Genomic DNA, 18,756 nt, shown 5'->3' with positions numbered 1-18,756 from the left:
ATTTGTTTAATGTAGATGAGGCAGACGGAAACAACTCCCTAAAGTCTTTGATAATATCAATAGAAATGTTTGTCAATAATCATAAAATACAAGCACACAGAAATAATTACATTATGTAATTGTAAGGTTTGTGAAAAACACAGTTTTGAGTTAATTTAGAGTTTTACTGCTGGTTTCTGATGAATATTTATTTATTTTTAGCAATTTTATGAAAACAGGATTTTTCTCATATGACACAGTGGTCAAAGGCGAGTTGAGACGCTTCAGTGATATTCAAATTTGACTGAAGTCATAAAATGTGAACTTGACCTTTCAAAAAAATCCACTTCTGTGTGAATTAATTTGACAACATTTTTGAGGGACAATTTAAAAAAATACCATGAGGTAATAACATTTATTCTGTTCATTAAATGTGGCTGTAAAATGCGCGTCCACAGTCTGTAGCCGCGGTGATGTTGGAGGGTCCTGCAGTGATAATATGAAGGTGAAAATACCTGCTCCGGGAGGATGGAGGCTGCTGTCGGTGTTCCTGAGGTCCCGGCGGCGTTGGGGATGTAGGTGTGGAAAAGTGTTTTAATGTAGTAAACAAACGTGTCTTCAAGGTAAAGTCTGGCAGGCTGCAACTGGAAGGTGACCTAAGTACAAAACACAGACTACATTTTAAAAAAGAGTTAAATTTCATCTTTTTCCTTCACTGACAATATTGAACAACAGCAGAATGACAGATTCAACTTTAAAGCACCTTTTTACAGACTGTGTAAAATTAATATAATCACATTACAAACAAAAGGATAAAACAGATGCAAACACACTAAAAGAAACTGAGAATAATCTGAATAAGAATCTGTTTGCTCTAATATTCAGGATTATGGTAATGTGTTGAAAAAATATCTGGTGGGAAATTAACTGTAACATTGTTACATGCTTTTTAAAATGCTGCCTGATGTTGTCTTGGAGGTTTGGGTTGATAAGGTGCTGATATGTGAAATGTTTTTAATGTCCGGGTCATCACTGAAAACTTCCCTCCCAGACAGTGTTCTTCATGGATGCTATGGAGTATTTTATGATTCCTTGGGTGTACTTTGTGGTTCCTTATTGTGTACTCTGTGATTCCTAGGGTGTACATTATGATTCTTAAGGTGTAATTTGTGATTCTTAGGGTGTATTTTGTGTTACAGACAACATCTACAGCAGATGGAACAGGGGAGAAAAACACAATTTGTTGTAGTTAAGTAGGTTAGTCATACTTCAATCATTTATCTGGTTTGATCTGATGTCAATGGTAAATGTAAATGGACTGTATTTATATAGCGCTTTTCCATCTGCATCAGACGCTCAAAGGGCTTTACAATAATGCCTCACATTCACCCCGATGTCAGGGGGGTGAATGTGAGGCATTATTGCAAAGTGCTTTAATCTGATGTGTATTTTGTTTATTTATTTACCTGATTGGCTGTGTGCTTTCTGTCTAATTTAACTGTATGTTGTTCCATTATTTCTTTAAATGATAAATGTTTGATCAGAAATTGACCTGTTTAGCTGCAGATTAGCTAGAACTGCATCAGTTGTTAATCTGATAAGCAGTTTGATCAGTTATATAAATTATTAGCTGCAGCCGGATAAATGATATAAGTGATTAGTTACAGTGTGGCCACTTATTTATATGGTTAGAGCAGTTTGACTGTAGTTTGGTTTGTTAGCGTTGACATTCGCTACAGTTGGGCTGCTGGTCAGTTGAAAAAACAGCAAAAATATCGGTTATGAGAGAGACGAAAACTAAAGAGGAACAAATCCAACCTCTTCCACGGAGCACATGTCTGCAGCCATCACCAGCTTCAGCTGGAGAAAACAGGAGCGTTTGAACTCTTCCAGGATTTCAGGAGACTGAGAGAGGTTGGCGTTGCCGCTCCACAGAGGTCCGGGTTCTGGTTCCCCTCTCTGGTCCTGGCACAGTAAGACGGGGAAATGGAAGCTGGTGCGGTTATACAGCTGGTTGTCCACTTGGAGACTGAAGCAGAAGAGCTCGATGACGGAGGCATCAGATATCAGAGAGGAGACGAGCGCTGCGTCCAGCTCTGGGGGCAGGAGGGCAGGTGCTGGGGTCAGGCTGACCAGCAGTTTGGTTAAAGTGAGTCTCAGCAGCTCAACGGGAACAGAGGGACTGGTGATGTCATCACTCAGCACCACACTGGCCTCACTCAGAAGGACAGTGCATGACAGCTTGAAAGACCTGAAACAACAAGAAGAAGAAGAGCTACAAGGCTGATGTGGTCCAAACATCAGCCCACGAGGGGGACGACGTGCTGAATGCAACACTTTAAATCAACTTCAAATGCAAAGATTTAGAGACTGAAATTAACCGGATGTGGGGCATGAAGACAGGAACCACAGCAGTTGTTACCAAGGTGCTATGTAAAGACGGGACTAGTTATGGTCACCAACTTTATTCCAGGTAATGACAACAACTGGAACATTGAGGAGACTTTGACGTCTTTGGAGTGATGATGATAAACCTGCACTTTAGTACCTGAACTCTTCTGACTGAACTCGCTGCTACAGGAAATTGATGAAGATGATGATGCATGTAGAAACATTTGAAAAACAGGTCATTTGTGTGCTAATGTGATGGAAGTGCAGGACTGACTGTCCTTTATTACGAGGAGCAACTGAGAAGTTTTGAGCCTGATCCAGAAAAAGTCGGGCGTGGTTCTTCATCTTTTCTACTCTGAGAAACCAACATTTCTCCAGAATGTGTGAATTTTGACTCATTGAGTGAAATCCACCAAGGGGGAGGTGATAGTCTAGTGGTTAAGCGTTGGGCTTGACACCACGGGATCCTCGGTTCAAACCCCAGCCTAACCAGAAAATCACTAAGGGCCCTGGGGCAAGGTCCTTAATCCCCTAGTTGTTCTCAGTGTGTAGTGAGCACCTTGCTGGGCAGCACGCTGGCATCGGTGTGTGAGTGTGTTTGTGTGAATGTGAGGCATCATTGTAAAGTGCTTTGAGCATCTGATGCAGATGGAAAAGCGCTGTATAAATGCAGTCCATTTACCATTTAACCACGCCCGACTTTTTCTGGGTCAGGCTGAAAACTTCTCAATCGGCCCTCGTAGCAAAGACAAATTTGCAAGTTTCAAGAATGTTACATTTTTGAAACACGTGCCAAGAGACAGTGGGCAATGCCATGTTAATTGTACTGATGCACACATCAAAATTTGAATCATTTGCAGACGACAATAAGGATGCTTTTGTGTATGTGTATGTGTTCATAACAGTTGACATATGTCCTACCACCTGGGACCTATACCGTGCACATGGATGACCATATTCGCCAGATTAAAATGTTGATGTTGTGGTGTGATCCCAGATTCAAAGAGATGCAGATGTAACACATGGAGCAGCAAAACCTTATTAGTTATATACCGTATTTGCCCGTTGGGGGGTCCAGGGTTGAGCATTTAGTGCGAAAATTATGACGGGATTAAAACAGTGTTGTCCTCCGGTACAAACAGCAGACTCAGCACACATCTGGATCTGTCATCTGACAGACTCCCTCAAACAACTAAGACTTGGGAACAAAGTGTCTGTCTTCTCTCTGTATGGAGCACACTGAATGAACTGAGCGGCGTGTGTGACGCTCGTTCACATCTGCGAGCTGGTAGAAAGTCCATATCTACTGAAAATAACACAATCCTGACTTCATCCAAGCGCGTGCTCACAGGTCCACCGATCTGAACAAAAGTGACATCACCTGCTGAGAAATACAGAGCAAAATATTTTCCAGAAATGAGAGGTTTAATTAGCAATAAAGTACGTCAGCGACCACTGATCGTGACCGCATGTGCACAGATAGACTTACAATCACAAATACTTTGATGTTGTGTTGTTGAACACGACATTTAAAAACATGCAAGATGTCCTTTAATGTCCTTCAGTTTGAGGACATCCTTTGTTTTGATTTTTCTGGCAGACTTTTATCCTCTACAAGGTCATTTTAGGAGGAAACATTACTGAAGCGGCTACGTTTTGTTGTACTGCCTGATTTTTTTCTGCTTAAAAAGTGAATCATGTCACTAAACTTCTTGTTGCCCTCTAACAGAAGGCGCTTCTCTGGTGAGGTGAACATTAGCGCCCTCCAGTGTACCACAGTTGCGCGGTCTTCCCAGAAGATTGCCTCCAGCTTGTTTAATCAAGGCCTCACCTGCACTCATTGTACCGAGTTAACTAGATCTGTGTGACAAGGATGAATGCAGGTGCAGGTTGCAGGTTTTTCTTGTAACCATCACCTCAGCGGGTGATTTCACAGACGATGAGGGAGGAGCTCATCAGCGAAACACCTGCGGTGGTGATCAGTTGTAAGTAATTGCTGCACTGTTTTAGCCCTTCATGGTGCACTGCTGCTCGTTCCTGGATTAGTGGATGCTGGATCACTCTGCTTATCTTGGATCTATTAGGTGACTTATGAGGTATTGTACCCAGAGCACAAAGGTGGATGCAGTATGTGGTATTTTAATTTTGTGTTCAACCAAAACGACAGGATCATTGTTGACGTCATGGAATAAACCTGTAATACACATTTCTGTAATTTGAATTATGACAACATAGGAAGGTTTTATTGCCTTCCTGTGGTGAAAACGATTCTTATTCTTCATGTTTGGAGTCGACGACGAGCAACTGGTCCATTAAAAAACACTGCTGTTTGTAATCATGAAGCAATTTGAAGCGAAGACAATAAAACACGTGCTGGCAGATACCTTCAGGTTAGGAAGAAAAACACGCACGGATGCTTTCAAGTGGCTCAAATATGCAACAAGAACAGAGCTGCTCGTGCACGCTACCTGCTGTGCTGGTCGAATGCCATGTCAGCACTGCCCTCTGGTGCCAGAGACAGAACCAGGGTTCCTCTCTCATACATCACGTCTATGTAGAGGCAGCCAAAGGTCGGCAGGAAGACCACCTGAGGAACACAGACACACATCAGAGCTGCTCTCAGGACACTTTAGAAAAAAAACACCACATCTCACACATGAAGAGGTCAGTACCTTCACTTAGTCGTTTAACCTACCACCACTCAAAGTTCAGCCCCTCAGGTGACCACAGAGACCAGGTCCCTGCTGAGAGCATTTGCTGAGCAGTCAAAACAAGTGCAACCTTTGACCTTTCACCCCAACCTCGACGGTCAGAGTTAGACCTCACGGTAATCTGACACAGTACCCGGCCTCGGCCTCAAACTCAACCTGCAGGTGGTTAGACGCAACACTAAACATGACACACACTGCGCCCGACCGACACGTGAACTTCACACTGAAGACACAAGTGGGAAATGTTTATATCCTCATTTTGTATGTTTACAGGCCAAATGATGAAAATGTTACTGCCATTATTTAGTACTAAAACTTATTTTTTAATTCTGTATTTCTATTTTGTTCTTTTGAAAAACGTTAACTGTATCACCTAAAGCCTGACTGATTGATTGCACGGCCAGTAATATCGGCTGATACGAGCCTCTCACAAACATCGGTATCAGTGTCATTTTTGCAGATATGAAAACTTTTATTTCACTGAATAAACAATGCAGAAAAAAAACACTTTGGCCATTGGAAATGGTGTCATTACTTAGTCTGACCAGTAGAGGACACTCCAACAGTATTATTGTTAGGGGGGATATAGTGATCAGCATGTCCGTCCACCCACCCATCCATTTTCACTTGTTAGCACGACATCGCAAAAACCAGTTAACCAATTTCATTCATTCTTGGCATGAGGGTGTACTTGTGTGATGCCCCAACACCAGTTGATTACAGTGACCTTGGGGTTAATTTCAAGGTCACAGTGAGATATTCAAGATATTGTCATTGCCACCCTTGTTAGGGCGATATCTCAAGAACCAGTTGACCAGTTTCATTCATACAGTAGTGTTCAGAATAATAGTAGTGCTATGTGACTAAAAAGATTAATCCAGGTTTTGAGTATATTTCTTATTGTTACATGGGAAACAAGGTACCAGTAGATTCAGTAGATTCTCACAAATCCAACAAGACCAAGCATTCATGATATGCACACTCTTAAGGCTATGAAATTGGGCTATATGTAAAAAAAAAAAGTAGAAAAGGGGGTGTTCACAATAATAGTAGTGTGGCATTCAGTCAGTGAGTTTGTCAATTTTGTGGAACAAACAGGTGTGAATCAGGTGTCCATATTTAAGGATGAAGCCAGCACCTGTTGAACATGCTTTTCTCTTTGAAAGCCTGAGGAAAATGGGACGTTCAAGACATTGTTCAGAAGAAAAGCGTAGTTTGATTAAAAAGTTGATTGGAGAGGGGAAAACCTATACGCAGGTGCAAAAAATTTTAGGCTGTTCATCTACAATGATCTCCAATGCTTTAAAATGGACAAAAAACCAGAGACGCATGGAAGAAAACAGAAAACAACCATCAAAATGGATAGAAGAATAACCAGAATGGCAAAGGCTCACCCATTGATCAGCTCCAGGATGATCAAAGACAGTCTGGAGTTACCTGTAAGTGCTGTGACTGTTAGAAGACACCTGTGTGAGGCTAATTCATTTGCAAGAATCCTCCGCAAAGTCCCTCTGTTAAATAAAAGACGTGCAGAAGAGGTTACAATTTGCCAAAGAACATATCAACTGGCCTAAAGAGAAATGGAGGAATATTTTGTGGACTGATGAGAGTAAAATTGTTCTTTTTGGGTCCAAAGGCCGCAGACAGTTTGTGAGACGACCCCCAAACTCTGAATTCAAGCCACAGTTCACAGTGAAGACAGTGAAGCATGGTGGTGCAAGCATCATGATATGGGCATGTTTCTCCTACTATGGTGTTAGGCCTATATATCACATACCAGGTATCATGGATCAGTTTGGATATGTCAAAATACTTGAAGAGGTCATGTTGCCATATGCAGAAGAGGACATGCCCTTGAAATGGGTGTTTCAACAAGACAATGACCCCAAGCACAGCAGTAAACGAGCAAAATCTTGGTTCCAAACAAACAAAATTAATGCCTCGCAGATGTGAAGAAATCATGAAAAACTGTGGTTATACAACTAAATACTAGTTCAGTGATTCACAGGATTGCTAAAAAAGCTGTTTGAACATAATAGTTTTGAGTTTGTAGCATCAACAGCAGATGCTACTATTATTGTCAACACCCCCTTTTCTACTTTTGTTTTTACTAATAGCCCAATTTCATAGCCTTAAGAGTGTACATATCATGAATGCTTGGTCTTGTTGGATTTGTGAGAATCTACTGAATCTACTGGTACCTTGTTTCCCATGTAACAATAAGAAATATACTCAAAACCTGGATTAATCTTTTTAGTCACATAGCACTACTATTATTCTGAACACTACTGTATGTAGTACAAGGGTGTATTTTGTTGATCTGCTGACATTTTTTATTACTGATTTGTGGGGAACAGGGGAATGCCATCTCCTGATGACTCTTGTTTACAATGCTGTCAAGCATGGCTGGAACCCCCATCACTCCTTGGGCACATTAGCTATAAGACACAAAGGAAAAGGGACCAGCTGCCATTCATTTTTAATCACAGTGGGCATTTTAAAGCAACAAGAGACAAATGGCTGCTATGCCACCAGCTAGGCGGGGTCAAAATAGATGAGAAGTCTATTTCATGCAAATGCTATGTGAAGGCAGTGTGACATATCAGCAGATATGTTGGCTTTGTAAATTTTTTACTCTCTAATATCAGTATCAGACCCAAAAAATAAAAATTGGTCGGGTTCTAATATCATTACCTGAGGCACAATTTTTTTTTTAAAGCCACAGAATGTCATCTTAATTCGAGTCAAGAGCCACAAATTTCCACACACATCAGGATACATTAATGTGCGTCTGAGATATTTATCTCAGTCGAAGTAACACACAAATACAACAAAGTGTCCCCACAATCAGATAAACCACATAAACACATGAGACTGTGACACCATGTGCAAAAAACAGCTTTCTGTTTATTTTAGATGATTTAATGGGTGTGGCTATAAGCAGGAGGTGTGTGCAGAGCGGTGCGTAGACAGGAGCGCCACGCTGTGATTATTGCTACCTAACTACTTTATAAGAGGTTTTGTAACAAATCTCTAACACTGTAAAACTGTTGCTCTTTTTGTGGAACTTGTGTTGCCATTTTGAATTTTGCAGGAAATCGTGTGTGACATGGCAGAAATCCCGCCTAACTCATGTGTCGTAGCCACAGAAAGTAAAAAAAGGCTCAGCGTGTCGGATCATCAGACCTTCAGTACTACTGCCAGGCATGAAATGTCTCATACCTGCAGCCACGTCCTTACTGAAATGTTAAAGTGTAAAACAGCGCCCCCTAAAATATTTTATTTTTGTTTTAGAATATGAGGTTACCTGTGAAGGTATCACACCACTTTACAACACTCTGAGGGACTATATGAGGAGGACATGGTTTCCAACATGACTCGAGCACATGGTGGAGAACAGATGAACGTATGGAACCACGACACACTTCCTGATGTTAGTCTGATCTACTGATGTCACTAAGTGGAGCTCCAACAGTAAAGTCCTGTTCTTTTGTCTTTTTTTTTTAGCTTTGATGATGAAAGCATATCGTACCTGTGTGCCGGGGCAGTTGATGTCCACTGGGTCGGTCCAGCCGCTGGTGTGGTCTGAGATGGTTTTCAGCTGCAGGGTGGGCAACACGTCTCTCTGCCTGCATTCAGGGAAACTAGAACAGTGATGGTAGAGCTCATGGTGCAGAGAGCAGTTAGCAGGCAGAGGGCGGCAGTAGACCTCAGTCCAGGGGGTTTCTGAGGAAAAACAGGGGAATATAACAAATTTCTAAAATACCAAAAGCATGGTGGCCACAGCAAAGCAAGCTCTATGTTGGACTTGAATGTCCTACCTTTGATATTCTCCTTCAGCAGTAGTGGGAAAGGACACTTGTTGTGGATGAGCATGCGAGGACACGGGTCCTCATTCAGACTAACGTACGTCACACCAAAGTGCTCCTGATTGGTCAACACTAAAGCTCTGCAAGAAGCAGAAAGTTAACAACACCCATAAAAAAACATATAGACGGAATCTCTTTCAGACTAACCCTCCGTGACATCACCCATAAATTTGAGCTTCATAAATTTGAAGCTCAAATGAGGCAGTTCCAAGTGTCGCCATATTGACAGTCCCAAACTTCCAGTCAACCAAGAAATGGGTAAAGCGGTGGGACGTGGAAAGACCGATGCGACCCTGGCTCAAAGCCAGACACGGCCGCCATCTCAGAGTTCCCAAACAAGTGAAGGCTAACAGACTAACTTTGGTTCTGGTGTTTTACTAAAGCATATTTTTGTAGACTGGCTGGTGATTTTCATTACAGGGGAATTGGTATGTCTATAAAGTTATGACCTGTTTATTGCCTCAGTAATGGCTGCACCATCAGTGCCACTAATGCCACCAAGCTAACAGTGCTAGCATACAAATTAAATAATACTAAAGGCACCAGGTACTAATAGCACGGTGTTGGACTTGGCTGGCTGGCACACTAGCTGTCATTGACAGTGACCTCTAGCCTATTTATTCATAACTTCAAGGCTTAAATGTTTTAACGCCCAATACCATTTTTGTAATAGGCAGTAAACATGCTTATTTCTGCTCTAGAGTTATAGGTTTTAAAATAGGGGGTCTATGGGGTTCGCAATGCATGTTTTACTTAAACAGTCGGATTACCCTGGTCCACACCAGTTCTAAGTCAGCTGCTAGGTGCCAGCCGAGACGACCCGCCGGGGAAGAACAAGTTTTGGCACTTCTGGGCTGACTTCATTTTCCAGCCCTGGAGGCTGGGGCTTGTTCATTTCCCATCATTCAAACTGCATACAGACAGGATGCTGCCCCCATCGACAAAATTGATACTGGTATTGATATCACTAAAATCTTATCCATTCCAGCCCCTTGAAATAGGAAATAAAAAAAGGCTGAGGAATGACGTGCATAAGAAGAAGGACGGCAGTGGAAATGGTGAGGGTATTTCTGCGTATGCTTCATCACCAACATTTAACAGTCTGTGACCGACTTCAGAGCCTCTTTGCTTTATGTGAAGTTCCAGCTGATGTTTGGTACCAGGCTCTAAATGGACCATTTCTGCCAGAAGGCCAGAGACATTATGATTCACTCACCTACTGCTTGGGCCACCCCCAGAGCCCGGTTCCTTGGGAACTGACACACTCTGCCTGGGGAAGTCTGGTCGGATGGGTGCGGGGAGGCTCCAGGCTGGAGACCCGTCGCTGGCATCCGGCCCGGGAGACACGCTGAAGAGCATGTGCCTGAGCGCCATGGGGAACTCCACCTTTCCCTGGATGCTGGGTTGGAGGATGTCCCAGCATGGCACGGAGCAGGGCCGACCCATCGGCCCATCAGAGGGTGGCAGACTGAACGCAGCTGTGTCTGGAATCTGACAGGCCTGAGAAGCAGACCAGATAGAATCATGACTACAAACGATGGAAAAGGAGAGAACAGAATCAAACGAAAGCAAGAGAGGAGGCATAGTAACATCAAAGAAGAAATGGAAGAGAGGATGAGAATAAAGTTGGAAAACTCAGTTTGAGATGGGACACGGAAGAAGAGAAAAGAAGAAAGCCAGCAAAGACGATGCGATTAGAGCTAAAGACACATCGTAAAACCACATTGTTATTGTACTTTCTTCTTCCTTTCACTGAGCTTAATGCTAAATTGGCAGCAGAAAAGCCGCGCTGTGCGCTTTAGCAGCCAATGTTCAGCCAATAGCACAGGACTGCAGAGCTCATGCACTAAGCATGATGAATAGTCTAACTAGAAAGACATTCCGAGCCTCATTTGTGGTCACCACTATTGTTGCTATTTAGTTTTTTAAGCTTTTTTATTTTATAAAGAGTCTTCAGTCAATTAGTGGCAACTGGCGTGTTCCGCCATCCTTCTTTATGGGGATCTGAAAGCTCGTTAAATGACATCATTGCAGTGTTGCACTCTTTGGGGACAAGCAGCAGATGAAAGCGAGAAGGAAAACCTGCATCCAATTCCGGGTGTTTGTTTAATGTCCATATGAAGTGCCATGGCCACATGGTGAGAGCGCAGCTACACGATCCACTGGAACACGCCGCGACATGCCTGAACTGAGCATGTGTGTCTGTATAATGTGTAGGGAATGCACCGGAGCCTCAAAAGCGAACACGGTAACGGTGTGTGCTCATGGTTATGAAACAGATGATGCAGGTGTGACTGTAAATGCAAAGAAGAACAGAAACAAGCGAGCCTTACATGTCAAACACCGAGCCGTGCAAACCAGTTATGACTCGGTGACATCATAATATGTGGTTCTGTGTGGCCTCGACTTTGAATCCATTCTGTCCAAATTTGAACCACTGAAACCTTGACCAGCACATGATCCCCACTGCTGCGCACAACTGATTCACACATTCCTGCGTATTTGATAGGCAGCATAATGCAACTCTATGCAGGCCAGGTGTGAAAGGGGCTTAAGAGTATAATAAAACTAAAATGATCATCCTGCCAAAATGGCCATAAATATCCCCATTAATTTGCATCACTGTAATGAGGCGAGTGCTGTTTTGTGTGCTCGTCTCAGCAGGATGCACACAGCCATAGCCCTAAATCAGGAATACTGGGTTTTTAGGAATCACACAAGGCCTGGGTTACCCAGGGGGTACTCTCCTGTACTTTTCAAGCAGTGAGACGCCCAGAGTAGCAACAGCACTTCCAAAAGGAAGAAGATATACAGCACTGTCAGAACTGACATCTTTAGATGCATTTGCAGTTCAAGTAAATGTTAACTGAAATGGTGATGACAAGGCTATGGTCATTGCATCTGTCTACCTCCCATTTGACTCACCAGATCCCCGACCATCAAGGGAAATGGTTAGTATAGTCAATTCCAGAGAGCAACCTCTCCCTGTCCTGCTTGGTTGTGATGCCAATGCTCACCATGTAGGAGGGGGAAACTCAAATACAAATCCTAGGGGTTGGGCCTTACTACAATTTGTGGTGGCCAACAATCTCTTTGTATTTAATCAGGGCAGTGAACCCAATTTCTGCATTTCTAACAGAGGGGAGATCATTGATATTACAGTAGGCTCTACGGACCTAATAGATACAGTCAGTAACTGGTCTGTTTCCAAGGAGGAGACCATCGACAACTCCACTTCATATTGAAGACAGCAATTACAGATCCAGTAACTTATAGAAACCCAAGGGGGACAGACTTGGATTTGTATCATATGACCCTGGGGCATCCCTCAATTGGGGGGAAGGGGGGGTTTCCAGGAGACTTTGTTGATGGCCTAAAAGACGGCTTGCCTGCAGAAGACCTGGAAGCCTGGTAAGAAGACAACATGAGCCAACAGGACTCCAGCAAGAAGTCAGGGCCAAGTGGCACAGATATAGAGATCAAACATCGGGAAAAAGATAGGAGCAATATGTTAAGACTAGAAACAGTTACAAAGCAGTCATTCAGGAAGCCAAAATACTTTCCTGGAGAACCTTCTATGGAGAGGTGGAGGGACAAAGGGCCTTCTACAAATTCTACAGAATCTTGGGAAAGGATCCAGTCAATCACCTAAAGTTTGTTTGTCCACCACAGGGCATTCCGAACATCCAGGTGAATGGCCTAAAGAATATGCTCTGGACTATAGCAGGTGAGATAGTTAATGAAACTAGAGTGGAATGGGCAATCAATTTGTTTGTCACATACAAAATTAGTGACATTGATAGGATTTCCCCTACTCTTCTACAGAAGGGCTTGGATGTGCTAATCAATACTATAACTAAGATGTGGTGACAGTACAGTGACGATGGCAGTGAAGCGCGGATGTCCTCAAGGAGAGGTTATCAAATCAAATCAAATCAAATCAATTTTATTTATATAGCGCCAAATCACAACAAACAGTTGCCCCAAGGCGCTTTATATTGTAAGGCAAGGCCATACAATAATTACGGAAAAACCCCAACGGTCAAAACGACCCCCTGTGAGCAAGCACTTGGCGACAGTGGGAAGGAAAAACTCCCTTTTAACAGGAAGAAACCTCCAGCAGAACCAGGCTCAGGGAGGGGCAGTCTTCTGCTGGGACTGGTTGGGGCTGAGGGAGAGAACTAGGAAAAAGACATGCTGTGGAGGGGAGCAGAGATCAATCACTAATGATTAAATGCAGAGTGGTGCATACAGAGCAAAAAGAGAAAGAAAGACTCAGTGCATCATGGGAACCACCCAGCAGTCTAAGTCTATAGCAGCATAACTAAGGGATGGTTCAGGGTCACCTGATCCAGCCCTAACTATAAGCTTTAGCAAAAAGGAAAGTTTTAAGCCTAATCTTAAAAATAGAGAGGGTGTCTGTCTCCCTAATCTGAATTGGGAGCTGGTTCCACAGGAGAGGAGCCTGAAAGCTGAAGGCTCTGCCTCCCATTCTACTCTTACAAACCCTAGGAACTACAAGTAAGCCTGCAGTCTGAGAACGAAGCGCTCTATTGGGGTGATATGGTACTATGAGGTCCCTAAGATAAGATGGGACCTGATTATTCAAAACCTTATAAGTAAGAAGAAGAATTTTAAATTCTATTCTAGAATTAACAGGAAGCCAATGAAGAGAGGCCAATATGGGTGAGATATGCTCTCTCCTTCTAGTCCCCGTTAGTACTCTAGCTGCAGCATTTTGAATTAACTGAAGGCTTTTCAGGGAACTTTTAGGACAACCTGATAACAATGAATTACAATAGTCCAGCCTAGAGGAAATAAATGCATGAATTAGTTTTTCAGCATCACTCTGAGACAAGACCTTTCTAATTTTAGAGATATTGCGCAAATGCAAAAAAGCAGTCCTACATATTTGTTTAATATGCGCATTGAATGACATATCCTGATCAAAAATGACTCCAAGATTTCTCACAGTATTACTAGAGGTCAGGGTAATGCCATCCAGAGTAAGGATCTGGTTAGACACCATGTTTCTAAGATTTGTGGGGCCAAGTACAATAACTTCAGTTTTATCTGAGTTTAAAAGCAGGAAATTAGAGGTCATCCATGTCTTTATGTCTTTAAGACAATCCTGCAGGTTAGCTAATTGGCGTGTGTCCTCTGGCTTCATGGATAGATAAAGCTGGGTATCATCTGCGTAACAGTGAAAATTTAAGCAATGCTGTCTAATAATACTGCCTAAGGGAAACATGTATAAAGTGAATACAATTGGTCCTAGCACAGAACCTTGTGGAACTCCATAATTAACCTTAGTCTGTGAAGAAGATTCCCCATTTACATGAACAAATTGTAATCTATTAGATAAATATGATTCAAACCATCGCAGCGCAGTGCCTTTAATACCTATGGCATGCGCTAATTTCTGTAATACAATTTTATGGTTAACAGTATCAAAAGCAGCACTGAGGTCTAACAGAACAAACACAGAGATGAGTCCACTGTCCGAGGCCATAAGAAGATCATTTGTAACCTTCACTAATGCTGTTTCTGTACTATGATGAATTCTAAAACCTGACTGAAACTCTTCAAATAGACCATTCCTCTGCAGATGATCAGTTAGCTGTTTTACAACTACCCTTTCAAGAATTTTTGAGAGAAAAGGAAGGTTGGAGATTGGCCTATAATTAGCTAAGATAGCTGGGTCAAGTGATGGCTTTTTAAGTAATGGTTTAATTACTGCCACCTTAAAAGCCTGTGGTACATAGCCAACTAATAAAGATAGATTGATCATATTTAAGATCGAGCATTAATTAATGGTAGGGCTTCCTTGAGCAGCCTGGTAGGAATGGGGTCTAATAGACATGTTGATGGTTTGGAGGAAGTAACTAATGAAAATAACTCAGAACAATCGGAGAGAAAGAGTCTAACCAAATACCGGCATCACTGAAAGCAGCCAAAGATAACGATATGTCTTTGGGATGGTTATGAGTAATTTTTCCTCTAATAGTTAAAATTTTATTAGCAAAGAAAGTCATGAAGTCATTACTAGTTAAAGTTAAAGGAATACTCAGCTCAATAGAGCTCTGACTCTTTGTCAGCCTGGCTACAGTGCTGAGAAGAAACCTGGGGTTGTTCTTATTTTCTTCAATTAGTGATGAGTAGTAAGATGTCCTAGCTTTATGGAGGGCTTTTTTATAGAGCAACAGACTCTTTTTCCAGGCTAAGTGAAGATCTTCTAAATTAGTGAGACGCCATTTCCTCTCCAACTTACGGGTTATCTGCTTTAAGCTGCAGGTTTGTGAGTTATACCATGGAGTCAGGCACTTCTCATTTAAGGCTACTGACGAGATACTCTATCTCACTCACAGAGTTTAGGTAGCTACTCTGCACTGTGTTGGTATATGGCATTAGAGAACATAAAGAAGGAATCATATCCTTAAACCTAGTTACAGCGCTTTCTGAAAGACTTCTAGTGTATTGAAACTTATTCCCCACTGCTGGGTAGTCCATCAGAGTAAATGTAAATGTTATTAAGAAATGATCAGACAGAAGGGAGTTTTCAGGGAATACTGTTAGAAGTTAAGTCAGAACAAGATCTAAGATATGATTAAAGTGGTGGGTGGACTCATTTACATTTTGAGCAAAGCCAATTGAGTCTAATAATAGATTAAATGCCGTGTTGAGGCTGTCATTCTCAGCATCTGTGTGGATGTTAAAATCACTCACTATAATTATCTTATCTGAGCTAAGCACTAAGTCAGACAAAAGGTATGAAAATTCACAGAGAAACTCACAGTAACGACCAGGTGGACGATAGATAATAACAAATAAAACTGTTTTTTGGGACTTCCAATTTGGAAGTCCTCCTTATCTCTCCCTATCTCTCCTCTTTGCTGGTTACTTGTTGTGGACAGCCTTCTCATTGAGTAAAATAATCTCCGACTGTACATCCAAGGGTATGCAGATGATTTAGCTATCTTTATTGAGCGATTCTGTCAACACTGGGCAGTATGGAGCTCAGACTATCTGAGTTGGTTAAGTTCCTTGGTGTCTATTTAGATAACAAACTTAACTGGAAGTTAAGTTTGTTGGAAGACACATAACTGAGAAATGTCATAAGGAAGTTGTCAGTTTACAACAGTGCCGTTGTATTGTCAGACATGATGGGGAGTTAGTCCCAGTGATGAGATGGATCTACACTTCGGCGGTGAGATCCAAGCTAAATTATGCTGTGATAGTTTGTTGGAGCAGAGTGGAGCACGGGGGTGTGAGGGTTATGTTCAATCATGTTCAAAGAGTGGCAACGCCTTTGCATCACCAGTGCCCTCAGGACAACACCGGCAGCAGCTTTAAAAGTACTTTTTAACTTTACCCCTCTGGACCTCTACATTGTTGGAGAGGCAACCTCTATGTCAGTAAGGCTGCACCAGTTAGGCAAGTGGCAAAGACTAGCAGATGCCAGTGATACCTTAATCAGGGAAAGAATATAGTGGATCTTCCACTTATTACTTTCCCATGTAATAGGATAGGAGAAAGATATTCTCGTATGAATAAATTTAGTAGAGTGATAACAGGGAGAGAGTCAGGGGCAGAACCGGCGCTGAACACAACCTCACCTGTAATCACTTGTTTTACAGACGGATCACTGATCAGGGCGAACGTTGGAACTGGAGTGTTAATACAACATGACGGCTTGACACAAGAAAAGAGCTTTGCACTCAGCAGATACATCACCGTCTTTCAGGCTGAGGTGTTTGCTGTCATTCAGTGTGTGGAGCTCCTGATTAGCCTCAATTTTAGCCGTAAAAAAATTTCTATTTACTCAGATAGTCAGGCACGTATAAGAACTGTTAAAGGGCCAGTCTACTCATCAGCTTTGGTGTGGCAGTGTGCTCAGGCACTTAACACACTGGGCGACACTAATGATGTAGTTGTTGTGTGGGCACATCGTCATACAGGCATTCCAGATAATGAAAGGGCAGACCGGCTTGCAAAGTTGGGGAGCTCAACTAAATTTGTGGGTCCAGAGCTCGTTGTGGGGGTGTCAACTGCTGTGCAGAAGACCGCCCTCCAGAACTGGATCAGGAAGCAGCACCACAAACGATGGCAGTGCTTGAGTGACTGCAGGCAGGCAAGACAGCTCGTGGAAGGACCAAACCTAAGGTTTTCCAGGAAGCTAGCTGGCCTACCTATGTGTATAATAAGTATATTGGTTGGGACTCTCACAGGTCACAACATCCTGAACAGATATAGAATGCTAATAAGACTCCAACAGATCAGTACATTTAGAGCCTGTGGGGAGGACCCTGAAAACGTCTCTCCATTTTTTGGGCCAGTGTCCAGCATGGGGTAGACTGAAGTAGATGTTTTTGGGTTCCTTTATTTTAGAACCTGACCAGATTAGGAAACTAAAGTTAAGAAACCTGGCATCCTTTATAAAGGGTGCTATCCATAGAACTTTGTCTTTTTCATTGGTCTTGTCTAATTTTGGTAGTAATGTCTCCTGGAGTCTTAGGTGACCAGTGCTGTTGTCCTACATTATGCATGTTTAATCTTCAACATTCAACAGATGAGATTTCACTGCTTTATATCATACTGTACGTCCGTCCTGTTCTCATGGAGGATTTTTGTGTGTTTGTTTTTCAGCTTTCCTTGAGTTGTTCTCAGTATCTTTTCTATAGTGCATCTCAAAAAATTTGCTAATGTGCAAAAAGTTCCATTTTTTGTCAGTTATTCCAGAAAATGAAACATTTACATGTTCTACATTTATTCCATACAAACTAAAATATTTCAAGGCTTTTTTATTTTAATTTTGATAATTATGGTCTTCAACTTTAAAAAAAATCTCAATATTAGAATATTTCATAAGATTAATTAAAAAAAGGACTTACAATAGAGAAATGTTGAACATCTGAACAGTATGTTCATTTGTGCCAGCAGGTTAGCCTGTGGCACCGCTGAGGTGTTATGGAAGTCCAGGAATGTATTTTAACTGTCCATTTATCAATTCTGACTCACTGACCCATCCCATCCAGCTCCTGGTCGAGTGCAGCAGGATGGTCTTGAAATTGATAGGATGCACTAATAACATGTGAACATCAAGCTCCACCTTAAACTGGTGCAGAATTACAGACAAGGCCAAACTGACTCCACAACTCCAAGAATTTCAAAACAATGCATGGTCTCATGAAAGGGTATATATTTCAGCATGATTACTAAAATTTAATTATTGCAGATTTACTTTTGCTCAATACTTTAAGAGTGTGATTGAAGCCAACTGGTCAGTGCACAGAGCCGGAGCCGGCGCCACAAGGCGCCCCCTCACGTCATCAATCCCGCCCCGTCGGATGTGAGAGTTATCAAAAAATAAAAATAAAAAAGAAAGAAAAAGAAATACTGGAAAATATAGCAAAATATTAGTTATTCAATATTATTATCACTTTACCGGGGCGTTGCTGGGCCGTTATCGTAGATTTACGTCGACGGTACCTGGCTATACCCGCCCGCTATGCGTAAACAAATGACGTCATAGCACACGCGCGCAGCCCAAGAACTGTCCGCAGAGGGGAAAAAAAAAGAAAACTGTCCGCAGAGGAAAAGATGAAAATGTGAGAAGTGTGTTTTGGTCCCAATATGGATATTCTGGATGATTTTCTCATGGATAGTACGACATTGAACAGCAGCTAAAGCAGCCAGCTTGATGAGGACGCACTGGCTAAATTGGAGAGCAGCGCGCGCCAGCTAGCCAAGAGCCGACACAACAAAAGTTAAGTGAGCCAACTTTTTATGTACGCGTTATGTGTTGT

The 18,756-nt window shown here is 42.2% G+C and overlaps 1 protein-coding gene across 1 annotated transcript in view; it reads right to left on the bottom strand.

Annotated features, from left to right (window-relative positions):
* The window catches only part of LOC117513625 (vacuolar protein sorting-associated protein 13B-like), a 1,146,044-nt gene that overhangs the window by 41,003 nt on the left and 1,086,285 nt on the right, over positions 1-18,756 (bottom strand). The window contains 6 exon segments of the mRNA XM_034173849.1: positions 495-635; positions 1,798-2,230; positions 4,839-4,957; positions 8,614-8,807; positions 8,903-9,030; positions 10,167-10,450. Coding sequence (XP_034029740.1) covers positions 495-635; positions 1,798-2,230; positions 4,839-4,957; positions 8,614-8,807; positions 8,903-9,030; positions 10,167-10,450 — 1,299 coding nt within the window.

Source organism: Thalassophryne amazonica, chromosome 7 (assembly GCF_902500255.1).
Source record: "Thalassophryne amazonica chromosome 7, fThaAma1.1, whole genome shotgun sequence".
In the NCBI taxonomy this organism is placed as follows: domain Eukaryota; kingdom Metazoa; phylum Chordata; class Actinopteri; order Batrachoidiformes; family Batrachoididae; genus Thalassophryne; species Thalassophryne amazonica.
The sequence above is the reverse complement of the archived record's forward strand: the minus strand, read 5'-3'. Positions and strand labels throughout refer to the sequence as shown.